The 22070-nt window shown below is 27.6% G+C and overlaps 4 protein-coding genes across 6 annotated transcripts in view; all 4 read right to left on the minus strand.

The window, feature by feature from the left end:
- Positions 1-542: 542 nt before the first annotated feature.
- On the minus strand, positions 543-2826 carry LOC100569335. The gene is made up of 2 exons (XM_003245581.4): positions 2685-2826; positions 543-1186 (listed from the first exon to the last, which is right to left on the minus strand). The coding sequence occupies exons 1-2, from the start codon at positions 2748-2750 to the stop codon at positions 629-631; spliced, it is 624 nt and encodes a 207-aa protein (XP_003245629.1). The 5' UTR covers positions 2751-2826; the 3' UTR covers positions 543-628.
- Positions 2827-5142: 2316 nt separating this feature from the next.
- Positions 5143-7848, minus strand: LOC107884179. The gene is made up of 2 exons (XM_016805793.2): positions 7683-7848; positions 5143-5707 (listed from the first exon to the last, which is right to left on the minus strand). Exons 1-2 carry the CDS (start codon positions 7749-7751, stop codon positions 5384-5386), a joined length of 393 nt encoding a protein of 130 aa, XP_016661282.1. The 5' UTR covers positions 7752-7848; the 3' UTR covers positions 5143-5383.
- A 1502-nt stretch (positions 7849-9350) lies between these two features.
- On the minus strand, positions 9351-12963 carry LOC100569425 (FAD-linked sulfhydryl oxidase ALR). Of its 3 annotated transcripts, none has more exons than XM_008186477.3 (4): positions 12659-12963; positions 11328-11475; positions 10473-10641; positions 9351-9658 (listed from the first exon to the last, which is right to left on the minus strand). In XM_008186477.3, exons 1-3 carry the CDS (start codon positions 12690-12692, stop codon positions 10479-10481), a joined length of 345 nt encoding a protein of 114 aa, XP_008184699.1. In that variant the 5' UTR covers positions 12693-12963; the 3' UTR covers positions 9351-9658; positions 10473-10478. The 3 variants fall into 3 exon arrangements, with proteins under 3 accessions (XP_008184699.1, XP_008184694.1, XP_008184693.1); XM_008186472.3 differs by having other exon boundaries at positions 10441-10641; XM_008186471.3 differs by lacking the exon at positions 9351-9658 and adding an exon at positions 10031-10146 and having other exon boundaries at positions 10441-10641.
- Positions 12964-15282: 2319 nt separating this feature from the next.
- The window catches only part of LOC100569669, an 11757-nt gene continuing 4969 nt past the window's right edge, over positions 15283-22070 (minus strand). Inside the window, exon 2 of the mRNA XM_003245584.4 lies at positions 15283-17076. Coding sequence (XP_003245632.1) covers positions 16390-17076 — 687 coding nt within the window. The 3' untranslated portion in view covers positions 15283-16389. The remainder of the gene's footprint in view (positions 17077-22070) is intronic.

Genomic DNA, 22070 nt, shown 5'->3' on the forward strand with positions numbered 1-22070 from the left:
AATAAAAATAATATTTTCATTTCAGACTATAGTGCTATTTTGGAGTACCTTAGTATGAACAAATAAAATTATTTCATGAAAATTATTTTTATGGACTAGCAAAAAGTGAATAACTGTAATTACCAGTAATAATAGAACACGATATCTGTACTTCAGGATACTTCGATTTACTACGGACATTTATTTTAAGAGTATTAAAATCTGTGGTTTAGAAGTACTATATTTGCCGTACTATATATAAATAGTAAGTGGAAAGCAGCTGCAGTACATGTATGGGTCCATACCACATGGGCGGTATGTGGAGCTCCACCCAGAGGGTCACGTTCAACTAAATTATGATAAAGAGGTCACAGTAATAATTGCGTACGGTTATTGGGTAGGTAGCTAACACAAAAGTGTTTAAGAAACGCCAATGATGTCTACGTTCGTTCGAAGGGTTAAATAATGTTGTAATTGATTATATACTGCACACACGATCGACTGTCACGGACACAGAAAATATGTTAGATAAAAAGTTTAGGACAACAAAGTTACAACAAACGTGTTTTGGATTTTTTTTTTTTGTACCAAAAAATACATTTTTTTTTAACATTATAATGACATCTGATGCTCATATTGTCTCAAAATACTACGCAGCTGCTGCTGTAGCGTCAGACTTGCCACTACCACTGCTGGCGCTAGAATTTTCGGCACTCGGTAGACGGCTCCGGTTAAGGTGTTCGCGTAGGCCATCGAACATCTTTTGCCTGCTCTTCCGGCCGTTGGCGGACATCTCGCCGACGGTGTTAGACACATGCGTCATGACTGCGTCGAGGGTGCCCGTGACCGTGCCCAAGATCGGCAAATCGCCTACGATGTCGTCGATGTTCCTGACACCGCTGGCCAGGTAACCACTACTGGTGGCCACGGTGGCGCTGAGGCCGTCAAACAGTTGACTAACCAGGTATCCTAGGGCAAGCGTGGCCCGGCCACCGGCCTGTGCAATCTCCTTCAAAGACTGACCGGTCTCGCTGCTGACGTTCGATACCGCCGAGCCCGTGTTCTTGATCAGTGACTTGAATACGTCACCAACGGGTTCCACTCCATTGATTGGCGTCTTTTCCCCGTCATTGGTCATCGAATTCGTCTTGTCCACCATCTCCGAGGCATCATTTGCAGGCACGGGTATAGAGTGGATGTTGCCCATCTGCATGTGGAAAAATATAAATGAGAACCAAGTTAGCCAAGCATTGCCCTAGGAGTGCGTATACGGGGGAGGTCAAGTTCTAGATTATTGGGTATTTTTAATTATAATAAAACAAAAAATTTAATTGTACCTAGCTAAAAATATTTTGACAAATTTGTCTTGTTTTCGACGACTGTATAATATATTTTGTGCACTGACTACCAGGTGTATATTCAATCGTTAATGTACTTTAGATTAAGTTGATTATAGGGGATATAATATAAATGCATATTTAATTAACATTAATTATTTAGAAGATTGATGATATAAAAATGCAATTAACTCTAACGCAAATATTTACGAATAATGATCGTATATAAACATGGTTTGTTCTGTATTGTAAAATACTTATTTGATTCGATGCTGTAGATATAATAATATTAGTGATAAAATACGTACCTACACTGCAAAATAACTCATTAACTACTCGTTAACATCAACGATAAAAATAACGTCATACTGTAATATCTAATGCTGTGATTGTATTTTTTATATCAAGATATTTAAATACATCATATAGATATTTATCTATTGATCCGGTCGGTCTTGTGACCAATGCTGAAGTGAACAAGATACATAACGTTTTACATATATAAACTAAATTATACGAGTTGAGTTATATTGTTGGGATATTAAGTTGAATTTTAAGTGAAGTGAAAAATGTGTTAGTTTTAAGTCATTATGGTTTTAGAACGATGTGTTTTATCTTACATTTTTCTTAGTATATAGATATGTGCAGTGCTTGAAGTGTAGGGGGGATACGGTGGGATGGCATCCCTTTACTCTTTTGTTAGATGAAGAATATGGGAATGTTATGATGATATCAGGAAATCTGAATTGTAAGGCATCCCTCCACTTATCTTGAGCCATTTCGATCACTGTGACAGTTTGTATAATTTTTTTTCTATTTTTTTAATCGAGAATTTATACAATCTGTACATAAAAATAAGTACAATAATCATAAAGGATGTTTGTAAAACTAATTCTAAAAAATTGACATTGTACCTAATTGATCAGATTGAATATTTTGCCCTAGGTTTTTTGGTGAAAAAATCTGGCAGTTTATAATGAACTTGGTCTGTTATAACAATAATCCTAAAATTAAAGCTGTATAGGTTTTAATATTTAAAAGCACAAGACAAATTAGAGGTAATCTATGACAAATGTGTTAATATAAAATGTTAAAACCACACAATCATAACGATTTGTTGTACAGGTTTTTTATTTTTATCAAGCTAAAATATAAATTATTTTTCAGTTTTTAAATAGTTCCAGAACAAATAGCCTCTAAACGCAAACATAAAACAAATATTCACGTTACATAACAAAAAAATCACTACTTTTCTTTTAATGTACCAACAATAATCATTACTTTTTAGTGTTGAATAATATATAAATAAATATTAATACTTTTAATCTATTCATAAATACTTAGGACAAAAAATTTAAAAAAGCATACCTGGAATAAACAACCAACCAACAAGTAAATTATTATATTTTTAGAATTTTGAGCGACAAAAGTCATTTTGTAAATTGTGTTGAATCGAAATTGAATTTCACCAAGTCACTTGTAATATGGATGTAATGCTGAAAGACCATAAGTGATCGCTTTTATTCAGTGATTATAACGACGGAATAAACATCCAATTAGCAATTAAATAATATACATGTGTTGTTTACAGATGTGCTATAAACGTTATACTTGGTCTACATTATAAATTTATCAATTAAGCGATTTAATTGCGACCAGGATTTACACTTCTATCCGTCTCCAAAACAAACATGAGTACATAACCCATTTCTCTGAGCATTTATGTTTTTTAACATGTCCCCTACTTGAGGTTTGAGGTCATAATTCTCATAACCGACGTGATAAAATTAAATAATTTCTTATAATTACTTATTTTAGTTTACATATGACTTCGATATAAACTAAGTAGGTAGGTATGTAACTAATTAATAATTAGAAATTATGTTAATGAATTGTAGTACAGAGCTCCATTTTTTAACAACTAACTGAGTTTTATCTTCATCCAAATTTTAGTTATAAAATGATTAATATTGTGCCTAATTAAAGGATATTTATTTTACATAATTAGTGTACCTATATAATTTATTATATTATATATCAATAACTAATTATTGAAATAGACATTTGGGTTTTGGATATAAAGTTTTAGATTTCAAGTGAAATTTTAAATATATTGGTTGAAACGGATGTGTTTTTTAGTCTACTTATATTTTTTCTAATATGAATATTTAATGTACTTATTTACTCTTCAAACAGTCGTTTTTTGATATTCTATGGCTAACTTTAATATAGCTATATATTACCTAAGTGAAACTCAAAAGAAAACATTCCGGAAATGTAAACAATAGGCATTGACAAATAATGTAGAACATTTTAACAAAACTAATGTTAGTTATATCCAATTATACTATAAATACTTATGCTGTAAATAAAGACAAAATAATTTTGTATGAACTCTAAAATATTACTATATATATTTTATTCTACGTTTTTAGATAATTTAAAATTTAATTTTAACATTTGTAACTTTGACATTTCCGTATAAGATAACTTTTACCCAGGTACTGTGTTACAAATATTTAATAGATAATCCAAATCGTTATTATTATATTTTAAAGTGAATACCTAGTGAATATTATTGATAAATTATGTTGGTAAGTTAAAAAGTAAATATTTTTTTAGTAAAACAAGCTCATTAATAGTTGTTTATAAGAATGTGATTAATTTATCATTAAACTTGAATAATATTTTACCTAACCTTACATATTATGTAATAAGAACACAACAAAATCTTGTGTTTAACATGGTGGTTCTTCAACAACAGTAAATCTAGTAATCATATTCTGTCCACATTTGTTGTAATAAATCATCGATTTAGAGAATTTTTTTCAATATTGGAGTACTCAAGAAGATTTATGTGCTACAACTATTAATTTTGATTTTAAATTGATTCTGTAGGTGCAACCATGTGCCATTTTAAGAGGTTATTATTAAATTTTCTTAATTGTTTATCATCATAATAAATTAATGCTGACAACCATACAAATGTTGTTTACTAAAATAAATATCAGCATGATAAACTTTAATCAAGCCTATGAAAATTGTTTTTTGAATTTTAAAATGTACCTATACCTTGTACCGTGATAATTGTGACAATTTCTAAGCACATAGTTTCTGTATTATGTCTGACTTATTTTGGTTGAAAGATAGTATTTTTGTGATAGTATTTCAGTGTATCTATCATAAGAATTTTTAAACCAATCTTTATGTTATCATGTTTTATTTATGTATGGCCATTTTTCAATTGTTTTTTTCTTGTAAAATAAATTTTTCATTTCTATTGATAGCTACTTACGATACATTTTATCTGGGTAAGAAATTGGATATTTTCATGAATTTTGAGTATTTTAAATATTGTCATTGGGATAATAATTGAAAGTGTTACTTATTTAAATTCTTTGTATTTATTATACATTAACGTCGCGAGTCATAAGTGTAGTCAATTAGGTAACTCGCAATGCATTTAAATTCACTTTTACACAACTTAATTCAAAAAGGCATCGAGTGTCACGAAAACCTCTATAAAACCAAAAATACACGTCTTTAAAATTGGATTTCACTATTCAGTTGCTTATCACTGTTAATAAATTAATGTGATTGCATTAGTTTTGATTATTATGGTTCTATAATTTATATCGTATTATGATCATCCTTTTTTATGGATAACACGTATACGTCGACATTCAGTAGTCTGTTTTATCTACACGGTATACTTGGAAGTAAATAACAAAAATCACAAACAAGATATAATATAATAATATAGGTACTTTGTACTTATATAGCAGTCTGCTCTCAATAACGTTCAGGAATTAAAAATAAATTGACAATCGGTGCGAGTATATTATTATTGTTATATTATAATTATAATAAAATATAATATTAAGTCCGTGTTCTAGACAATATTGAATCAGCAGCTCTACAATGGTACAGGTTTTTAGTGATACAAAACTTATAGACTAGTGTTCGTCGTTATTAACACAATTTTTTTTTTTTAAAACTATATTGTTATGATGTGTAATCATATATAATATTATAATAATACACGGATATCATTCGTGCTGGCGTTGCTATTCACTGCTTAAAATACTGCTCAAAAGACCTGACCAACTCCGACTGCCGTTCTTCACCATCTGCCCCATTCTGTTGGCGGTGCTGGTGCCAAAGTTCACGGCCGATTCGTTCATTTTGTGTAAGAACGCCATCATGTTCTTGCCGGATTCCGCAGCCACGTCCGCTGAGTCCGAGTACGCTGAGACCACGCGGTTTGCCACGCGGCTTGCCATCGATCTTGCCCTGTTAGTCAGACTCCCGAAGATGTTTTCCATATAGGACGTATCAGGGACGTCCACCGAAATCGTCTGCTGATCGGGTGTCGCACGTCCGGCGACGACCTGCGTGCGTGTACAAATATCAAGACATTTAAACTGCGGGCTGATTGTTAGAATACCTAATAAATTATTATATCTAAGATTCCTGGCAATTTCAAACTATAAATTGTGTCCCCCAATTCTCGATGTAATAAGTGTGTGATCTTAGAATATAATGGAAAATATTTAGATTGTCATCTACATTTTCACATCAATATGTAGGTTTCTACACTGATTTAGGTTTACTTCAAACTCAACTGGCTCTCGTCCTATAAAAATGGTGCATGTACATAAATGTTTTTCTTTTCATAGTTAACATTAGCCACTAAACGGACGCCGCAGTGGTATTTCACACGACGATAAAAAAAAAGTCATAACTAATAATTTTTAAATAATAAAACAGCGTACTGTATAGCAAATAACAAGAGTAATCTAAATGCGATAAAAATACTGTACAAAATACATATATTATATTTACTTATTTAGTTAGCTAAGTTACTAGTTTGTACAATTATTTTCCATATTATGGACTATGGTTATGATACTTATATATTTTTTTTAAATTTAATAATTAAAAATCAAACAAATTGAGTAGATTCAACTAGTCCAAGCCTCTGATCATTGGTGATTGTATATTTTGGTAAACAGAAATGGTTCCCCGCATTACCACAAACAATTATTTTTAATACTTTACTACCTAAATGGTATACTGTTATAATTTCATTTATTTTTATCATTTTTTTTTTGCGTATTTATTTAATCATATTTTACGTCATTGTTGTACATTCGACGTGGTACATTCGATGAAGGTACCTAAGTAATCAATTCAAAGACGTGATTTTAAAAACATATAATTAAAATTTGAATTTTTATTAATTACATAATTAATTATTTTTACTGTTATGAGTTTTCAAATTTTGGTATGATTATTTGGAGACTGGACTAAAAAGATATTTCAAATGAACACACCTACAAATAAAAATGTTATTAAATGTGTACAAGTTGTTTTAGACTACCTAGGTGTAAGATTCACATTTAAATGCATTTGTTATTTTTTAACAACAACAAAGTACAGTTTTAGTGTGATCATTTAATGTTTAAAATGTAAAATTGTATGTATTATAATATATTAAATAAAAAATAATAAATAATAATTATGTGTTTGCTAACGTCTATTGTAAAATTAATAATTTATGTATATATGAACTATAATCATACAAATTATAAACTTTACATTTTAGCCTTTAGATATGTTTAATATACAAAGCAACATAAATCATTAATAATGTCTATAGTATTCTATCATCACTCAAAATATAAATACAACAGTATTATTCTTGTTATTATTATTATTATTATTATTTTAATAATTATTATTATAATTATTTAATTTTATTATTATAAAAATATTTTAATTTAATATTATAATATTTGTTGACTTTTAAATAATTTATTTTTCGAGAATTATTACAATTTATTAAGTTACTAAACTAATACTATGTACCTATTTGTATTAATAAAAAAAAAATATAAAATAAATTAAAGTTAACAGAGATGAGTTAGTGCATGGATACTACTGTATTTATTCCTCCCTATATTAACATAATATTTAGTGTCTAATCGATTGTAATGAAATCAACTAGATGTGAAAAATATTGAAATGTGAAAACTTTTATCAGAAATATTTTTTAACCATCTAAAATTTTAATTTAATTTAAAAAAATAAATTAATGATTAATACAATTTGATTATGTAATCATCATATAAAAAATGATAAATATATGTATACAATACCTACACATTATATAAATAAATAAATAATTATTTAAAAACAATAGCTAGTAAGTTCAAAAAAAGCAAAAAAAAATCCTGATCATAATAATGATTAGTTTACATTAATAATTACGTAAGTAACTATTTTAGGATTAGTGTTATCTTTATAAATAAATTTTAATATTTTGCAAATATGTATTACTTTAGGTATAAACAAATTACGTACTTGGAATAAACAAGCAACCAATAAATAAATTATCATATGTTTAGTATAATACTGATTTAGACAAGCCATTTTGTATAAATTCTTTTGATGTTAAAACTTAATTTGACCAAGTTGATTTCAATGCGGAACTTATACCGGAATATTTAGAGTGGTCGCTTTTATTCTGTGATCAAAAAAACGGATATATGTAGAACAAAATATGATAAATGAATAAACACAAGTGTGTTTACTGAAAAATATTAAACGTCATACGTACCTACTTATTTTATAATGGGAAATTATCAATTAAGCAGTTTAATTGCGATTACAATTTACATTTCCAACCGTCTCAAAAACAAACACCAGTATATTCACTGTTCTAATGTACATCAGTATATACCACTGTATGTTTATGACGACACATAATATTTATGATCACATATACGTATCCTTTATTTTTAATGTAGCAATAGCTTTAAAAAATTAAGTAACTGTTCTATTGTAACAAACTGTAAAACGATGTATATCATAAGAGTTACACTACGGGCGAACATCGAGTGTCTTATAAATTATAATGTTTCATACATTTTTTTGTTTTAGAACTATTGAAAAGTTAACAAACAATTTTTATTAAAACATATTGTATTATTATATATATATATATTAATTCGAAAACATTCTTACATTACATACACTTAGAACATGATATATTTTTATAATACACGTATAATGTATATATTATAATATTTTATTAAATTGTTATTTTCAGTAGGATACTTGCCTTGAAGTGTTTCAAAGTGGTTCTTAATATTTGTTTTTGAGCCATATAACTAAGAAAATATGATTATTTTAACACTTGCAAGTTTCAACTTGTTATCCAATAACCCTAAACTGTAGGAATGTAATATTCTCATTCATAATATTACGCTACTTAAACCGTTCTTCGAATATTATATAGTTTTTTAGTTGTAAGTGATTTATGCCCTGATGAACAATATAGTTATTTTTAAAATATAACCTGTTAAGTATTGTTTGTACTTAAAATACTCTACATTTAGTACCTAAGATATGTTTTTGTTATGTATTGTAATGATGGTTGATTGTTTCATATTATTTAAACAATTATAGAAATCGCTAATAATTACAACTTCCAATGTAAATAACAAGCCTCGATTTTCCGGAAATGGAAACAATTTTAGTTATGGTTGTTAGTTAATAGCATTATGGATACATGGCGTGAATCAAAAAAATGAATTAAAATCTTTTATTACCACAGTTTATTTTTTGTAAGAAAATATTAAAATTACATTTATTGACAGGTTAATTACCTATTCATCTACTTTAATTTTTTTTAAACTTATTTAAATAAGAAAAACGAATTGGTAAAATATATTAATTTGATAGCAAAGTAATTAGGTATTAATGATCTTTTCTGCAAAACGTGACCTTTAGAGAATATTTAGCTATAGATAAATTTGAAATTTAGACTTTAGGTTAGGTATGCTTGGTTTGCAAACAATATTATGTGGTCTGGTATAATAATTTCACTTTATTAATAACCATATTACTATTAATATTTGGTATTAATTTTTGATACCACATTTGAAACGAATAACACTGTAAACGGTTAAAAATTATTTTCACTTAGTTATATTGTTTAAATTATTTTTTACAAATTTAAAAACAAAAAAATTTTAAAACATTGAACAATTTTATTTAAGTCTTCAAAATATTGTGGTTTGATCAAGCTTCGAATTATTTTTCCAAACTATTCCTGCATCCTTTGATCAATATTCAGATGCATCATAGGTATATACGTTCTATCTCTTGTATGCAAATGCATTGCAAAGTATTTTTGCGTCTATTATTTTAATCGAATGCTTTCTTATAGAGATCACGTCATCATAATCATTAAGTAACATAATTTATCTTAAATTGTTGGATACAGTTTGGCAACAATTAATTAACCAATATTGAATAAACAATTTTTACACACCCTGAAATAATGGCCTTAATTTTTGTATGAAACAAACATTTTTAAATTTAATCTATACAATTTATATTTATCTACCTAAGATTATCTATAGTTTATTAGACCTTGAATTCTATATAACTAGTATTATGTTTTTATCGTGTTTGTGCCTTCTATCCAAATTACCCTTTTTTTTACCGAGAATGGAAATATATAAGTCAACATTTCAAACTACTCGGCCAGGGTTTCTGTTCATAATTTATTTTGTTCAGCTATAATATAAATTGGTTGTAATATATTACATTAGGATTATGTTTTTAGGTAATTATTTTAATTTAATTGTGTTTAATAGCTTTAAATATTTATATTGTCTAAATTTTATCCCAAAATATATAATATATAATATATAAATGACGTTTATAAATGTAGGTTTTTGTTATAATTTCTAGCAATAAAAAAATTCAATCTTTTAAAAAGTGTTAATTCATTATAATTGTCATTCTAACCGACTTCCTGGAACAATGAAATAATATTTAGGTAATGTTCTGATGTTACCTTTACATGAGTTATACCATAATATTATTAATTGATTAATATCGTTAGTGCCATAAAATGATATTTCTAAGTTTTTTATTGTGCCCCAACTATTATGGTCGCAGGGATTATAATAATTATTGTAGGTTATTGTTTATTTTAAACTATATTACAATATAAGCCTTGGTTTAAAATTTTGAACTTTATTAATTTAATTTGATATTAATAAATAATAATATTATGTTATTTGTAAATATTATATAATATGCATACCTAACAGGTGATAGTGTAATAAAAATGTATACATTTTTTTATTGACAGCTTCCGTCCTTCCACCCATCCCTCCAACGCTCGTTAACCAGGTTACAATCAAATAATGGCTTACCAAGTTTTTGGTTAACGTGGTTATGTACACGGCATAGCCAATTCGATAGGGATTGTTGAGAATCTGTTTCAGGTGGTTGACTGGTTAAACTGTTGAAAAAAAAAGGATTTATAATTGCTCATTTTGGCCATGTATATAAACCTAACCTAACCTAACCTAACTTAGACTTATAGCCATATAAATATATTTTAAACATGCACATCAAACTATATTCAGTCTTGTAAAATATACTTTTTAAAAATCATTCAAGTACAGATACAAATATTTAGCTTGAAAAGTATTTAAATACGGCAGTAATAAATTAACTATGGAATATTTATACATAAGTACTATAAAATTTGTTTTTCAATATAAATATGCATCCATTTTCATGTTTTACATTTATTTTGTACAAAATTTTACTCTATTTGGTGTAGGTAACTTTAAATTAGTCATTTATTCTATTTAAAGGAATTTAAATTTTTGGTTGGGTATGATGCAAAATAATTCTTTAAATACGACTGTTATATTATATTCTCAATGTATATTTTTTTATGTAATTAAAATTTAAAAAGAAAATATATAGACTAAAAATAAAAAAAATATTTGATTTCAAATACAGATACTTTGAGAAAGTATTTAATATACTTTGTCCAAGTACTTCTTTTAAATGTATTTAAAATACGAATTGAGTAGGTATTTATTTGATTATTTGAATACTTTTACACGAATGCTTTACATCACTTACTGTACTCGTAATGAAATAAAGTATAAATGTGCCTAACTAATTACTTACAGCAGGGTGAAATCTCGTGCACATGTTTCACAAGGATAAAGACGGCCAATTAATCTAAAAAAATTATCCATATCTTTCCGTTGTTGGTGAGAAGGATCATCTGGATAGTACGCCACCATCGAGTGAAGAAGACTCCAGGTATGATATCCTATAGGTTTGGAATATATTAAGTATAGGTTATAAGTCTACGAGATTTGTATTTCACGACGCTGAAATCCAGGTTTATTTTGCATAAAAACTAATAAAAAATTACATTAGTTGATTTGAAACGCGTGAAACGTAAATCAAAAAATAAAGTCTTACTGAATTTTTATTTTATATGTATTTTATATGCAAGTATATTATATAATTTAATATTTGTTATATTTTAACATTCATTTATAGCAAAATGAATGTAAACATTTTTAGCTAAACTTAGTATATGATTTCAGAAAGATTAAAAGTAAGTTGACGATAATGTTATTATTATATCTTAATTTATTATTTATAGCTAAATGATAATAATATATGAAAATAATTGAATATTTAAGACATATTTAATTAAAAACAATATTTTCAAGAATAATCTCCTATTAGTACTTTGAAATTTTTCATGACACATCACACTATTTAAATGCTTTTTTGACAGATATTTTTTTTTATTATTATAAAGGTTATTTTAAAGTCCTTTTTCATATTTTTCTATTAACGTCACAAAACAATTTGAGTGATCTATAAATGTGTCGTATAATACTTGGAAGCTATAATTAAAATTGTATTAGGCCTATTTTGCATTACCTACTATATAATATAAATACATATTTGAGAAGATAAAAAAAATGGAAAACATATTTTGCAACTCTTCGATATAGCAAAGTTAGCATCAAATTAGTTGGAGAATGAAAAATTACCGTTATAAAATGAATAATTTCACTTTTGTGAAAATATTTGTCTATTCTATTTATTCATTTATTATAGATATTTGTCTAACTTTGTACAAATAACATTTTTATATGTCATTATTTTATTGTATATTATTATTATTACATATTATAACTATTTGTATCAAGTTATTATTTTTTATTTTTTTAAGTGCATACCTATTTTGAGATATTTTAAGTACTAGAAGTTGGTTGGTTGGTTGGACTTAGTTGGTAACCGTTTATACTTGCTATAATATATTATGAAGGAATGTTTAAAAAAAGGTACCTACCTACTGTTTAAGTTTTACTTAGTTCCCTCAAGTTAAAGCGATAACGGTTATATTGTGTTAAGAATTAGTGTTCTATCCTTAGCATGGAAAAATGTATTCATACAACTTAAATTGTACATAATGTGATAATTCGACTTACCTAATTGTGCTTTATCCAATGGACAGTCTTCCATATAATTGTTGTAAATTTTTTAAATTTTGAATTGTTTCAAATCGTAAACACGTTTATCACTATAGGCAACAAACAGAACTCGTGCATCAAATCTTTTTTTTTTAGTAATCTTACCTGATAATGGTACCTAATAAAGATTTCACGAAAAACGATTTCATTATAATTTTCCTTTAGAATAAAAAGGCAACCGTTAAACCATATTTTAATACTTAATTATATTAATTTGATGAAATACCTTGGAAATATGAGCTACCTATTATTTATAGTTTTGTCTATAACTGAAAAGTGAAATAAATAAACAATATAAATGTTTTTTTTTTTTTTTTTTGTCAAACTGTTTTGTTTCTATTGAAATTATATTTATTCTTTGAGGGTTAATATAATATAATACACTTCTGAGTTCAACGTCAGTTTTGCTTCATGTTACCTAAATTCCTAGTACATGTTGTGTTTATTGTCTTATACAGATACTATTTTATTGATAATTTTGTAATGATTAATAAGAATTTAATATTCTTTATTAGTCTTATTATATTATTATTATTATTTAGTTTATTACAGTGTTACCTTAACATATTATGACAAACATGAATATAAAACTAGAAATTGAAAAATCTGTTTATTTTATTCTCATTAATAAAATAATATGTCTAGTGGTTTTCTTAATTGCATGTACTAAATAGAGTAGTACGTACTCTTAAGCATTTTTTAAAATTATTCGAATAAAAAATGAGATTTTAAATTGATTGGATACCAATTAATTGATTCTAACTTTTGTATATTTTTATTACGAGCGTACGGTTTTTTACTAACTATAACTACTAACTAATGAATTGCAATTTTTCTTGAAATTTAAATTATATACTTATAGATTTTATGAAAATTATATGTTAGATTCTGAGCGAAGCGAACGAATTTAATGATTTGTGATAATTTTTATGCAAACCAACTTTTTGTAAATAATAAATTTTATTTGTTGGCAACTTAAAAACTAATAATCGTTCAAACTATTTTCCAGTTAGAAATTCATAAATATTTTTCTTTTCATAGCTAAAATTAGGGATTTTGATAAAATACAAATGTTCCTACTATAAATAAAAAAAAATGTTTATCGGAAAGTAACATTACATTTTTAAAAATGTATAATTTATTTTTCAGTTGGAAGTTAATAAAAGTTTTTATTTTCATACTTAAGATTAAAAATGTTAATAGAATATATCACTTACATTTTTATACTTATAAAACTTAACTTTACTTTAAAAAAAAAAAGATTACTTAAACGGAAAATTAATGTCTTATGATCTTTTGAATTTATAATTTTTACGATATATGATTATATTCAATGGTAAAATATTAATTGATTTTTGATATTTTGTTGTATTTTCAAAACAAAAAAATCCTTGAAATGTTCAAAAAATATATTTTATATTGGCATTTTCCACACGTGGTAAAATTCAAACTATTTTGACTCTTTTTGAGCTATTTATAACCACGATAATTTTTTCAAATTTTGTAAATTATTTTTCAGTCAGAAATTCATAAAAGTTTACTTTTTGTAGCCAACATAAGAAATTTTTATAGAAGGTTCCTAACAAGTTTTACACAACTCAGAATAGTTTTTTGTATACAATGATTTATCATTGAATTAAAATATAACACATCCATTACAACAACAACATGCTCGAAAACTACTGTGCAGCAGAGTGGTACCCACTTGTTCACCTATTTATTTTATTTATTATTATAAAAAAAGAGACATTTAATGACTTAATAAAAAAATATATATATTGGAATATCATTGTGTATTATAATTAAAATAAACGAATAATTGTTAAGTTTATAACTATCGTCTATATACATTATAATACAAGTTACAACAAAAGCTTGGATAAAAAAAAGAAAAGAAGAACATGGTTAGGAACACTTTAATATGAAATATTTCATGATAATATATAGTCTTCATATCGAGAACATATTTTATTGTTAAAAAAAAAGTAGAATATGGACAATCAAACGAACCGTCAACATTGCCAAAATAGAGGGCCATTTCCAAAGAAATACAATTATTACAACTTGTATGTGGTGTAAACAGTTAAGTAGGATGTTGGTGGGAGAAGATAGCTTCTGAATAATAAAGAATATATCTTAAATTGTTCAAATTAATAATTCAAAGGAAGTTCTAAGGAGATGTCAAAACCGAATGTTTTGTTTCCGTTTTACAAACGTACAGCATAACAAATTTACGTTTAGCCGAATAAATGTAGTGATGGTAGCGGACGTTATATCCGCATGTGTTGTCTCCGTCTTACAAGTGCGTAACATAGCAAATTCTACGCTCAGCAGAACACGTGTAGCTCCGTTGGTTTAAAAATTAGGGTGAATTTACCTCTTATAAAATCTAAAGGTAAGATTAGTATCTAGGTAACCTCATGGGATTTTTAGTATATTTTAATTTTTAAGCGAGTTATGAATGCTTTAAGATGTACAAACAATTTAAAATTTTAAAATACTCATAACTCTCTTTAAAATTAAAATACAATAAAAAGCCCATGAGGTTGTCTAGATAATAATCTTACCTTTAGATTTTATAAGAGGTCAATTCACCCTAATTTTTAAACCAACGGAGCTACACGTGTTCTGCTGAGCGTAGAATTTGCTATTTTACGCACTTGTAAGGCGGAGACAACACATGCGGGTATAAAATCCTCTTAAAGTAAATTAACCGATTGTCAAAGTTAAAGGCAAGTATACTATGTAAGGAACTACACACATTTTTTATTCATATTTTAGTTTTAATGGGAGTTACACTAGGTGAAATATTACAATTAATTGTATTGCGTTCATAATTAGCATTACATTTTAAGTAGATATCAATAAAAAGCAAAAGCCTATATTCTTATCTTTAAATTAAATAGTTAAATAGTCGATTCACCGTAGTATCCAATTTGATAATAAAAAAATGGTTCTGTTCAATACAGATTTGTTATGTTTTACGTTTGTAAGGCGGAAAAAACATAATAAAAGAGTTCAGAGTCTCCTTAATACTATTTAAAGTAATTTTAAATAGGTACAAAGAACACCAAGGGTGTCAGAACTGAGATATTTTTAGTACAAAAATAGTTACATGAAAAACTCTCAAGCCCGTGAAATTGTCAGTTATATATAATAATATATTTTATATATTTCTAATATTTTTATTTGGGAACTCAAGACCTTATACAGATAGTATTGGTTTCTAATTTTAAAAACTATATTTTAAAAAGTTAATAAACGTCTGTATATCATAATTGATTGAGTTATTTGGAATGCATTTTTGTTTAAATGGAAATTTTCAATATTCAAAGTTAATAAAAACAAAATTCGACTATTCTATTAGGCATGATAATTTTTTTGATCGTTGACATTTTTTGATTTGATTTTTTCATACTTTCTATTGTATGGCTTTCGTATCACGTAACTAGAAATTGCCTACATTTTTACCCCTTATTAAAATATAGCCTTCTCCAACATGTCTGACACCCTTAAGCTCTACGTATCAATGCTTATATTATGTATTATAGTTTTGTATTGTTATAGTACTAGCTTGAAGTAGTGTAATTTTTGTCGAGTTTGAATGTGACAAAGTGACAACTCGGTTACGAAGGAATATGATATGGTTGACAGTAATAAAACTATAAAAACGTGGTACTGTGTGGTGGCTATGATTGGACCGGAGGTGTCGTCGCTGGTGCAGCTTCAGCAGTGGTCGCTTGGGCGCCTTCATTAGTTGGTGGTGCTGCAGCGGCGGCGGTCGTGTCAGTCGATTTGCCATCTGTACCACCCTCGTCAGTGGTGGGTGCTATCAGGAACTTCTCGGACTCAGGATGGTAGTTGTCCAGTCTTTTGTCCAACGAATCAAATAGCTTATCACGATTCTCGATTATAAATTCCGAGTTTAGGCGGTTTGTAGTGGCCAAGTTGGTGGCCAGTGTGGCCGCTCCACCAGTTACGTCGCGCACCAGTACGATTCTGCCAGCAGCGTTGTTCACTAAATTTACGCCAGATGCCACCTTTTCCCCCGTGGTCGCGCTTATCGAGAGTAAGCCATTAAACGCGCCGAACAAGGCGCCCATCACGCTTAATGCGGCCTGTCCAAAACCCTTCAGAAACATACCGGCGCCTCTGCCAATGGTCGATAGCGACTTGTACAGCTCCACTTTGCACTTGGAGAACGTCGATGGTTTTCCGTCATCGACTGTAGGTGGTTGATCGGTGGCGGCGGTGGCTGGATCGGTGATTGGATCGGTTTTTGAGTCGGTCGAGTCTGCGGTTGCGGCGGTTTTGTCAGCGACTTCAGCCGCATCCGAAGTCGGCAACTCAGCATCTTCAGGTGAGCAGCGACCAGCCTGCAATGTAAAAATAAAAATATTATACCGTTAAAAAAATTTGTCAAGCTCCATTCCGGGGTATACGTGCGAGAGTTTCATAAAGATCGGTTCTCGAGCTGTACAAAGTACGAACTGCCGACTCCTCATACTTTAAGAAATTCAAACTGATCGAATTATGACCAAACCTTAGTTTGAACTCTTAATCAAATATATCGAACAATTTAAATTGTTTGACACTCATACTTCACTGGTTATTATTTATTATTTTTAAGGTGTATGATGTAAATCGTTTTTATTTTTTTTTAATATGCAACTATAGTTATTGAATCTAGTACTTTGATACCTTTATAAACTAAATTAAACTTTTATAAATTAAATGTGAAACTAAAATTTCAAAAGTTCAAAAAAAGTTCATTAAATCTGTAAATAAATAAATAAATAAATAAGCCAATATCAAGTACCTATAAACAGTTGAAGAAACCAATTATTCTCTGGTTCCTGAAAATTTAAGTTTTAAACATTAAAGTTTTTTCTATATAAATCCAAGAAATTAAAAAAACTGATTATGAGATCACTACGAAGAATTACTTCGAAAATTCTTTTATCTCAGTACTCTACTTAGTACTTTTAATGTTTCTAGGTGCCAGTATATTTAAATATACACTATCTTTATATCTATACTAGCTTAGTCTATACATTAAATACCTTTCAGAGTTCAAATATAATATTATAATGTCTAAAAGTAGAGCAACGATGCTATATTATAATATTATCGTATTCAGAACTAACCAATAATTTGAATTTTTAATAACTATGTTTCTATAAATTGTACATTTATTAAATGATTACAAAATAAATTGTTTTCATAAATTATGAGTTATACATTTATTTACAAAATTCAGAATCTAACATTTTATTGTAATTTTATTGTACAATAATTTAAAAAACTCCATAAAACGCATTAATAGGCAACACAAATAACAGTAGATATTTATATTATAATTTAACACTTGTTCATTGCAGTACTTAGTTAAGAATAGTCATATCAATATTGACTTACATAGTTACATGTTTAAAGTTATATTAAGTAAATTTATTAAAATTATAGGTAGTGTTTATTTCTACAATTAATTATTTATTGAATTAAGTTTATTGAATTAGGTTTCCATTAAATTATGTCATACGTTTCAGAATTGTTATTTTTTACCCTTTTTTACAGCTGATTTTGTAGATAAGCATTTTTGATTTGTCTGGTTAATCAAAGACATAGAATATAAAAGTTTAAGTTTTACTTGTTAGATAATTAAATAGAAATATTAACTGTCCATATTTATTGGAACAATTATGCATTCACGTACGATAATATTTCTCTAGAAGTAAAAAATTATTTATTATTCCCTACCATCTAATGTGCTGATTCATTTTTCCCGCGTGCGTTAAATATTGCTTATAACATCTCCTTATTATATTCAATATTTGATTCGTGATCATTTTAAATACAATGCAACGTTATTTTTAAGAAATAAACTAAATAAACTGTATAATTTTATGTAAACTTCATATACTATAATCGAATGTATTTTTTTAAATTAATTAATCATCATAATTATTTATCAATTTTTGTTTCTTTTTTTTTTAATGTTCATTTAATGTATTATTATAAAGGACTTAGGTCCGTTAAATTATTTATAAATATAAAATAAAAATAAATACTCATATTCATGGATAGTTCTTATATTAATACATTTTTTATTTGTTCCGCTTTGTTTTTTTATCAGGGATTGATATCCAATTTAAATCGAGAGGTAGAAATCGAAATTAAATTCATAAAAATATATAAGTGTAATATTTTATAATATCGAAAAAATCGGGTAAGTGAAAGTCACCCTGTTGTACAGTAGGTTACAAGTGGTGACTGTAATGGATGGTGATATATTTGAATTCAATAATACAATATCTCTGAATACGAAAAAAGATTCTAAGCGGAGACGGTTTGTCAACCTAGGATAATATTTTATATTTATATTGTTATTATTAATACGGTAGTCGGTTAAGTTGAATTATTATTATTTGTTTATTATTATATTTGTAATCTGTATATAATAATATACTTTAGAAGTTCAAGTACCCATGAATAATATTTTTAAAATATAACTCAAAACTAAAATTGTTTTTCTTTGTTTAAATAGCTGGTTTTGTCCAAATTTGAACATAATATTCAAAAAATAACTAAATCGATATTGTGCAACAGTATAAGAATCGTAAAACTACAATAGAATATTGTTTGGCAAGGGCGGGAAGTTAGCTATTTCAGTTGCGGCCGTATTTCGCCCATGACTGAAATTGCCTTCCCGCATGAGCCACACATACTATTTTTTCACGTCTCTGCGTTCATCGAACATGTCAAAGGTAATTCAGGGATCTATTTAACAACCAGACTATTCTACGAAAACAATTTCATGAAAGAAAAATGTTTACCCGTCATCCCATTCATGCAAGGGGGTTACAAAACGAAAATAAGATGTAACCAAAAGTTTATATTTTGTAAGGACCGTGGTATAGATTTCAGTGTCTGGTTGTGCAGGGGATACACCTAGCACTTTTGGGTATTTCCATTTTACCATCCAGCACTTTTGGGGATTGTCGCATTACCACCCTGAACTATGGGGATTCCCACTTTACCGCCCACTGGATTGAAAAAGGTCGCTTTCCAACCATCATCAAAAACAAAACTTCCGGTGCTAGCATGACAAAAAATCAATACACCTATTTTTTAAACGATAACTATAATATCAATAACCAAAATTTAAATTTAAATTTAATTTTGATTTAAATTCTTGGTTTTTATAATGCAATAATCATGTCTTTCTCTTATAATATAGGTATTATTTTTATTATACTTCTAAGTTCTGATACTTCTGCTTTAGTGACTTATACCATCACTTGTGAAAGGTTTAAAATAAAGAATATTGTTATTGTCACGTGTTATCTGCATTATATTTTAATCTGAACCTAAGACAACTGATATTTAAGAGGAGAGTAGTAAAGCTAAGTCCTAAGTGTAATTGTATACCTAATCTAATTAGCGATATTATGTAAATACATGTTTAAATAAACTCTCGTTCATAATATGCATTTTTAACCTTTGTCAAACATATTAAAGTGTGCATAATATTGTATATAATATAACACTATGAGTGTGGTACTAAAGCCATCTTAATACAGTAAACTTAAACGAGAATCTTATGGGGTTCTGTTTTATTTAGGTTATTGGTGTCTAAAATAAAATTATTGTCATGAACTAACGGATTTAACCAAACTTATTACTTAGAACTTAAATATGTTGTTTCACAATACATATTACGATTTTTACCTTGGTAAGACGTAAACATGTTGTTGTACGACTTTAAAAATGTTCAGTAGTTAACTGACAAATGTATATCCGGGACCGAATAGTGTCAGTCACAAAAGCATCTCTGGTTCAAAAATTGCAATACGAACGACAATAGTTGTTAACAAGTGCGTTGGTGAATTGTAGACCAGTATAGGATACAGAAACACCATATAAAAGGAAGGCCGTAGTACAGCATAGGCATACGTATCATAGCCATTGAGGTCCATGCACCTCGTAACTATTGTAGGTACTATTCAATTTTAACTTGTGATTTATTTAAAAAATAACAGTTTTATTTCAACTGATATAAATTGTCTTAAATTAATTAACTCACTAAAATATACAACTCAATAATTAAATCGCAGGCAGAGCCATACGCAACATATATAGAACAAAAATCAGTTTTACAGATGAATATAATGTTTCTTTTTTATTCAGCTAAACAAAATACGCAGCTCTTTAGAAATAAAATGTCATAAAAATAGCTGATTTATTTTTTAGTGACTATACTAAATAAATTATTACAAATATAATAAATTATACATACGAATTGTAAAATGCCTTGTATTAGGCAGTAGAAACTAGAAATATAATTGATAGGATTATAACATGTAAATTATATATACTTCATAATTAGTAATGTATACATTCATATTATTCTAATATAGGTACAATAAAAACAATATACACAATTACCTCGGCACCTCACCTATTATAATATATTATTATCTTATTTTCTTTTGCTGTAAAATATAATAGGTACAAATTACAACGTGAGTATCTACTATTGAAATAGTTCTCAAACTTTTTTGTTCACACAGCCCACGAGTTGCTAAAAAATCCAAGGAGCCTCAAAAATCAGGAATATCAATTAAAAAAAAATGTTTCATAATAAATAATAATAAATCATGATAATATTATAATGCAACTAGGTAATAATATTGAATTTGGATGTGGTGCCATCCTAGATTGAGATTACTCAAGATAGTTTCGAAAACCATAGATAATAATATTAATATTAATAATAATAATATTGTATGTATTAGATATTATTTGATCATAAATTTATAACTATATACATTTTGTTATTTCACTAGACTCAAAATTTGTAGGTAACAAATATGTACATTCTAACTTACAGTTATAAATAAATATATACAACAATTATCTCTGCTCGTAGAACTTAAAGAAGATAACCTTATCTGTACTTTATCGGCGATATTTTCCGGTATGTTATATATAGCATACCATTTTTAAAATAACAATAACAATTTATAATAATATATTCATTTTCATGTTGGATACTCGATTTTTAATTAAAATACCTAAAAACAGAGAGCGTGGATAACGTTATCACCAATAGCTGGTTGGTTTGGTTACATCCAAATTAAGAGTGATGATTATTGTAAAAACGTAAAATATGTTACACGTAAATTTGAATTGTTTTAGAATGATGTGGTCGGAAGCCATAGTGGCGTATTTAGGTTTTTGTATTGGGGGGGGGGGGGGGGGGTCAGTGGCGAATCAAGGGCTTAATTTTGAGGTGGAATGGAGGGTAAAAAAGTAAAAAAGTGCCTACATAAATTGGTTACGAAATTGGCTAAACACAGTGTAAAAC

The sequence above is a fragment of the Acyrthosiphon pisum genome, chromosome X (genome assembly GCF_005508785.2).
Source record: "Acyrthosiphon pisum isolate AL4f chromosome X, pea_aphid_22Mar2018_4r6ur, whole genome shotgun sequence".
NCBI lineage: Eukaryota > Metazoa > Arthropoda > Insecta > Hemiptera > Aphididae > Acyrthosiphon > Acyrthosiphon pisum.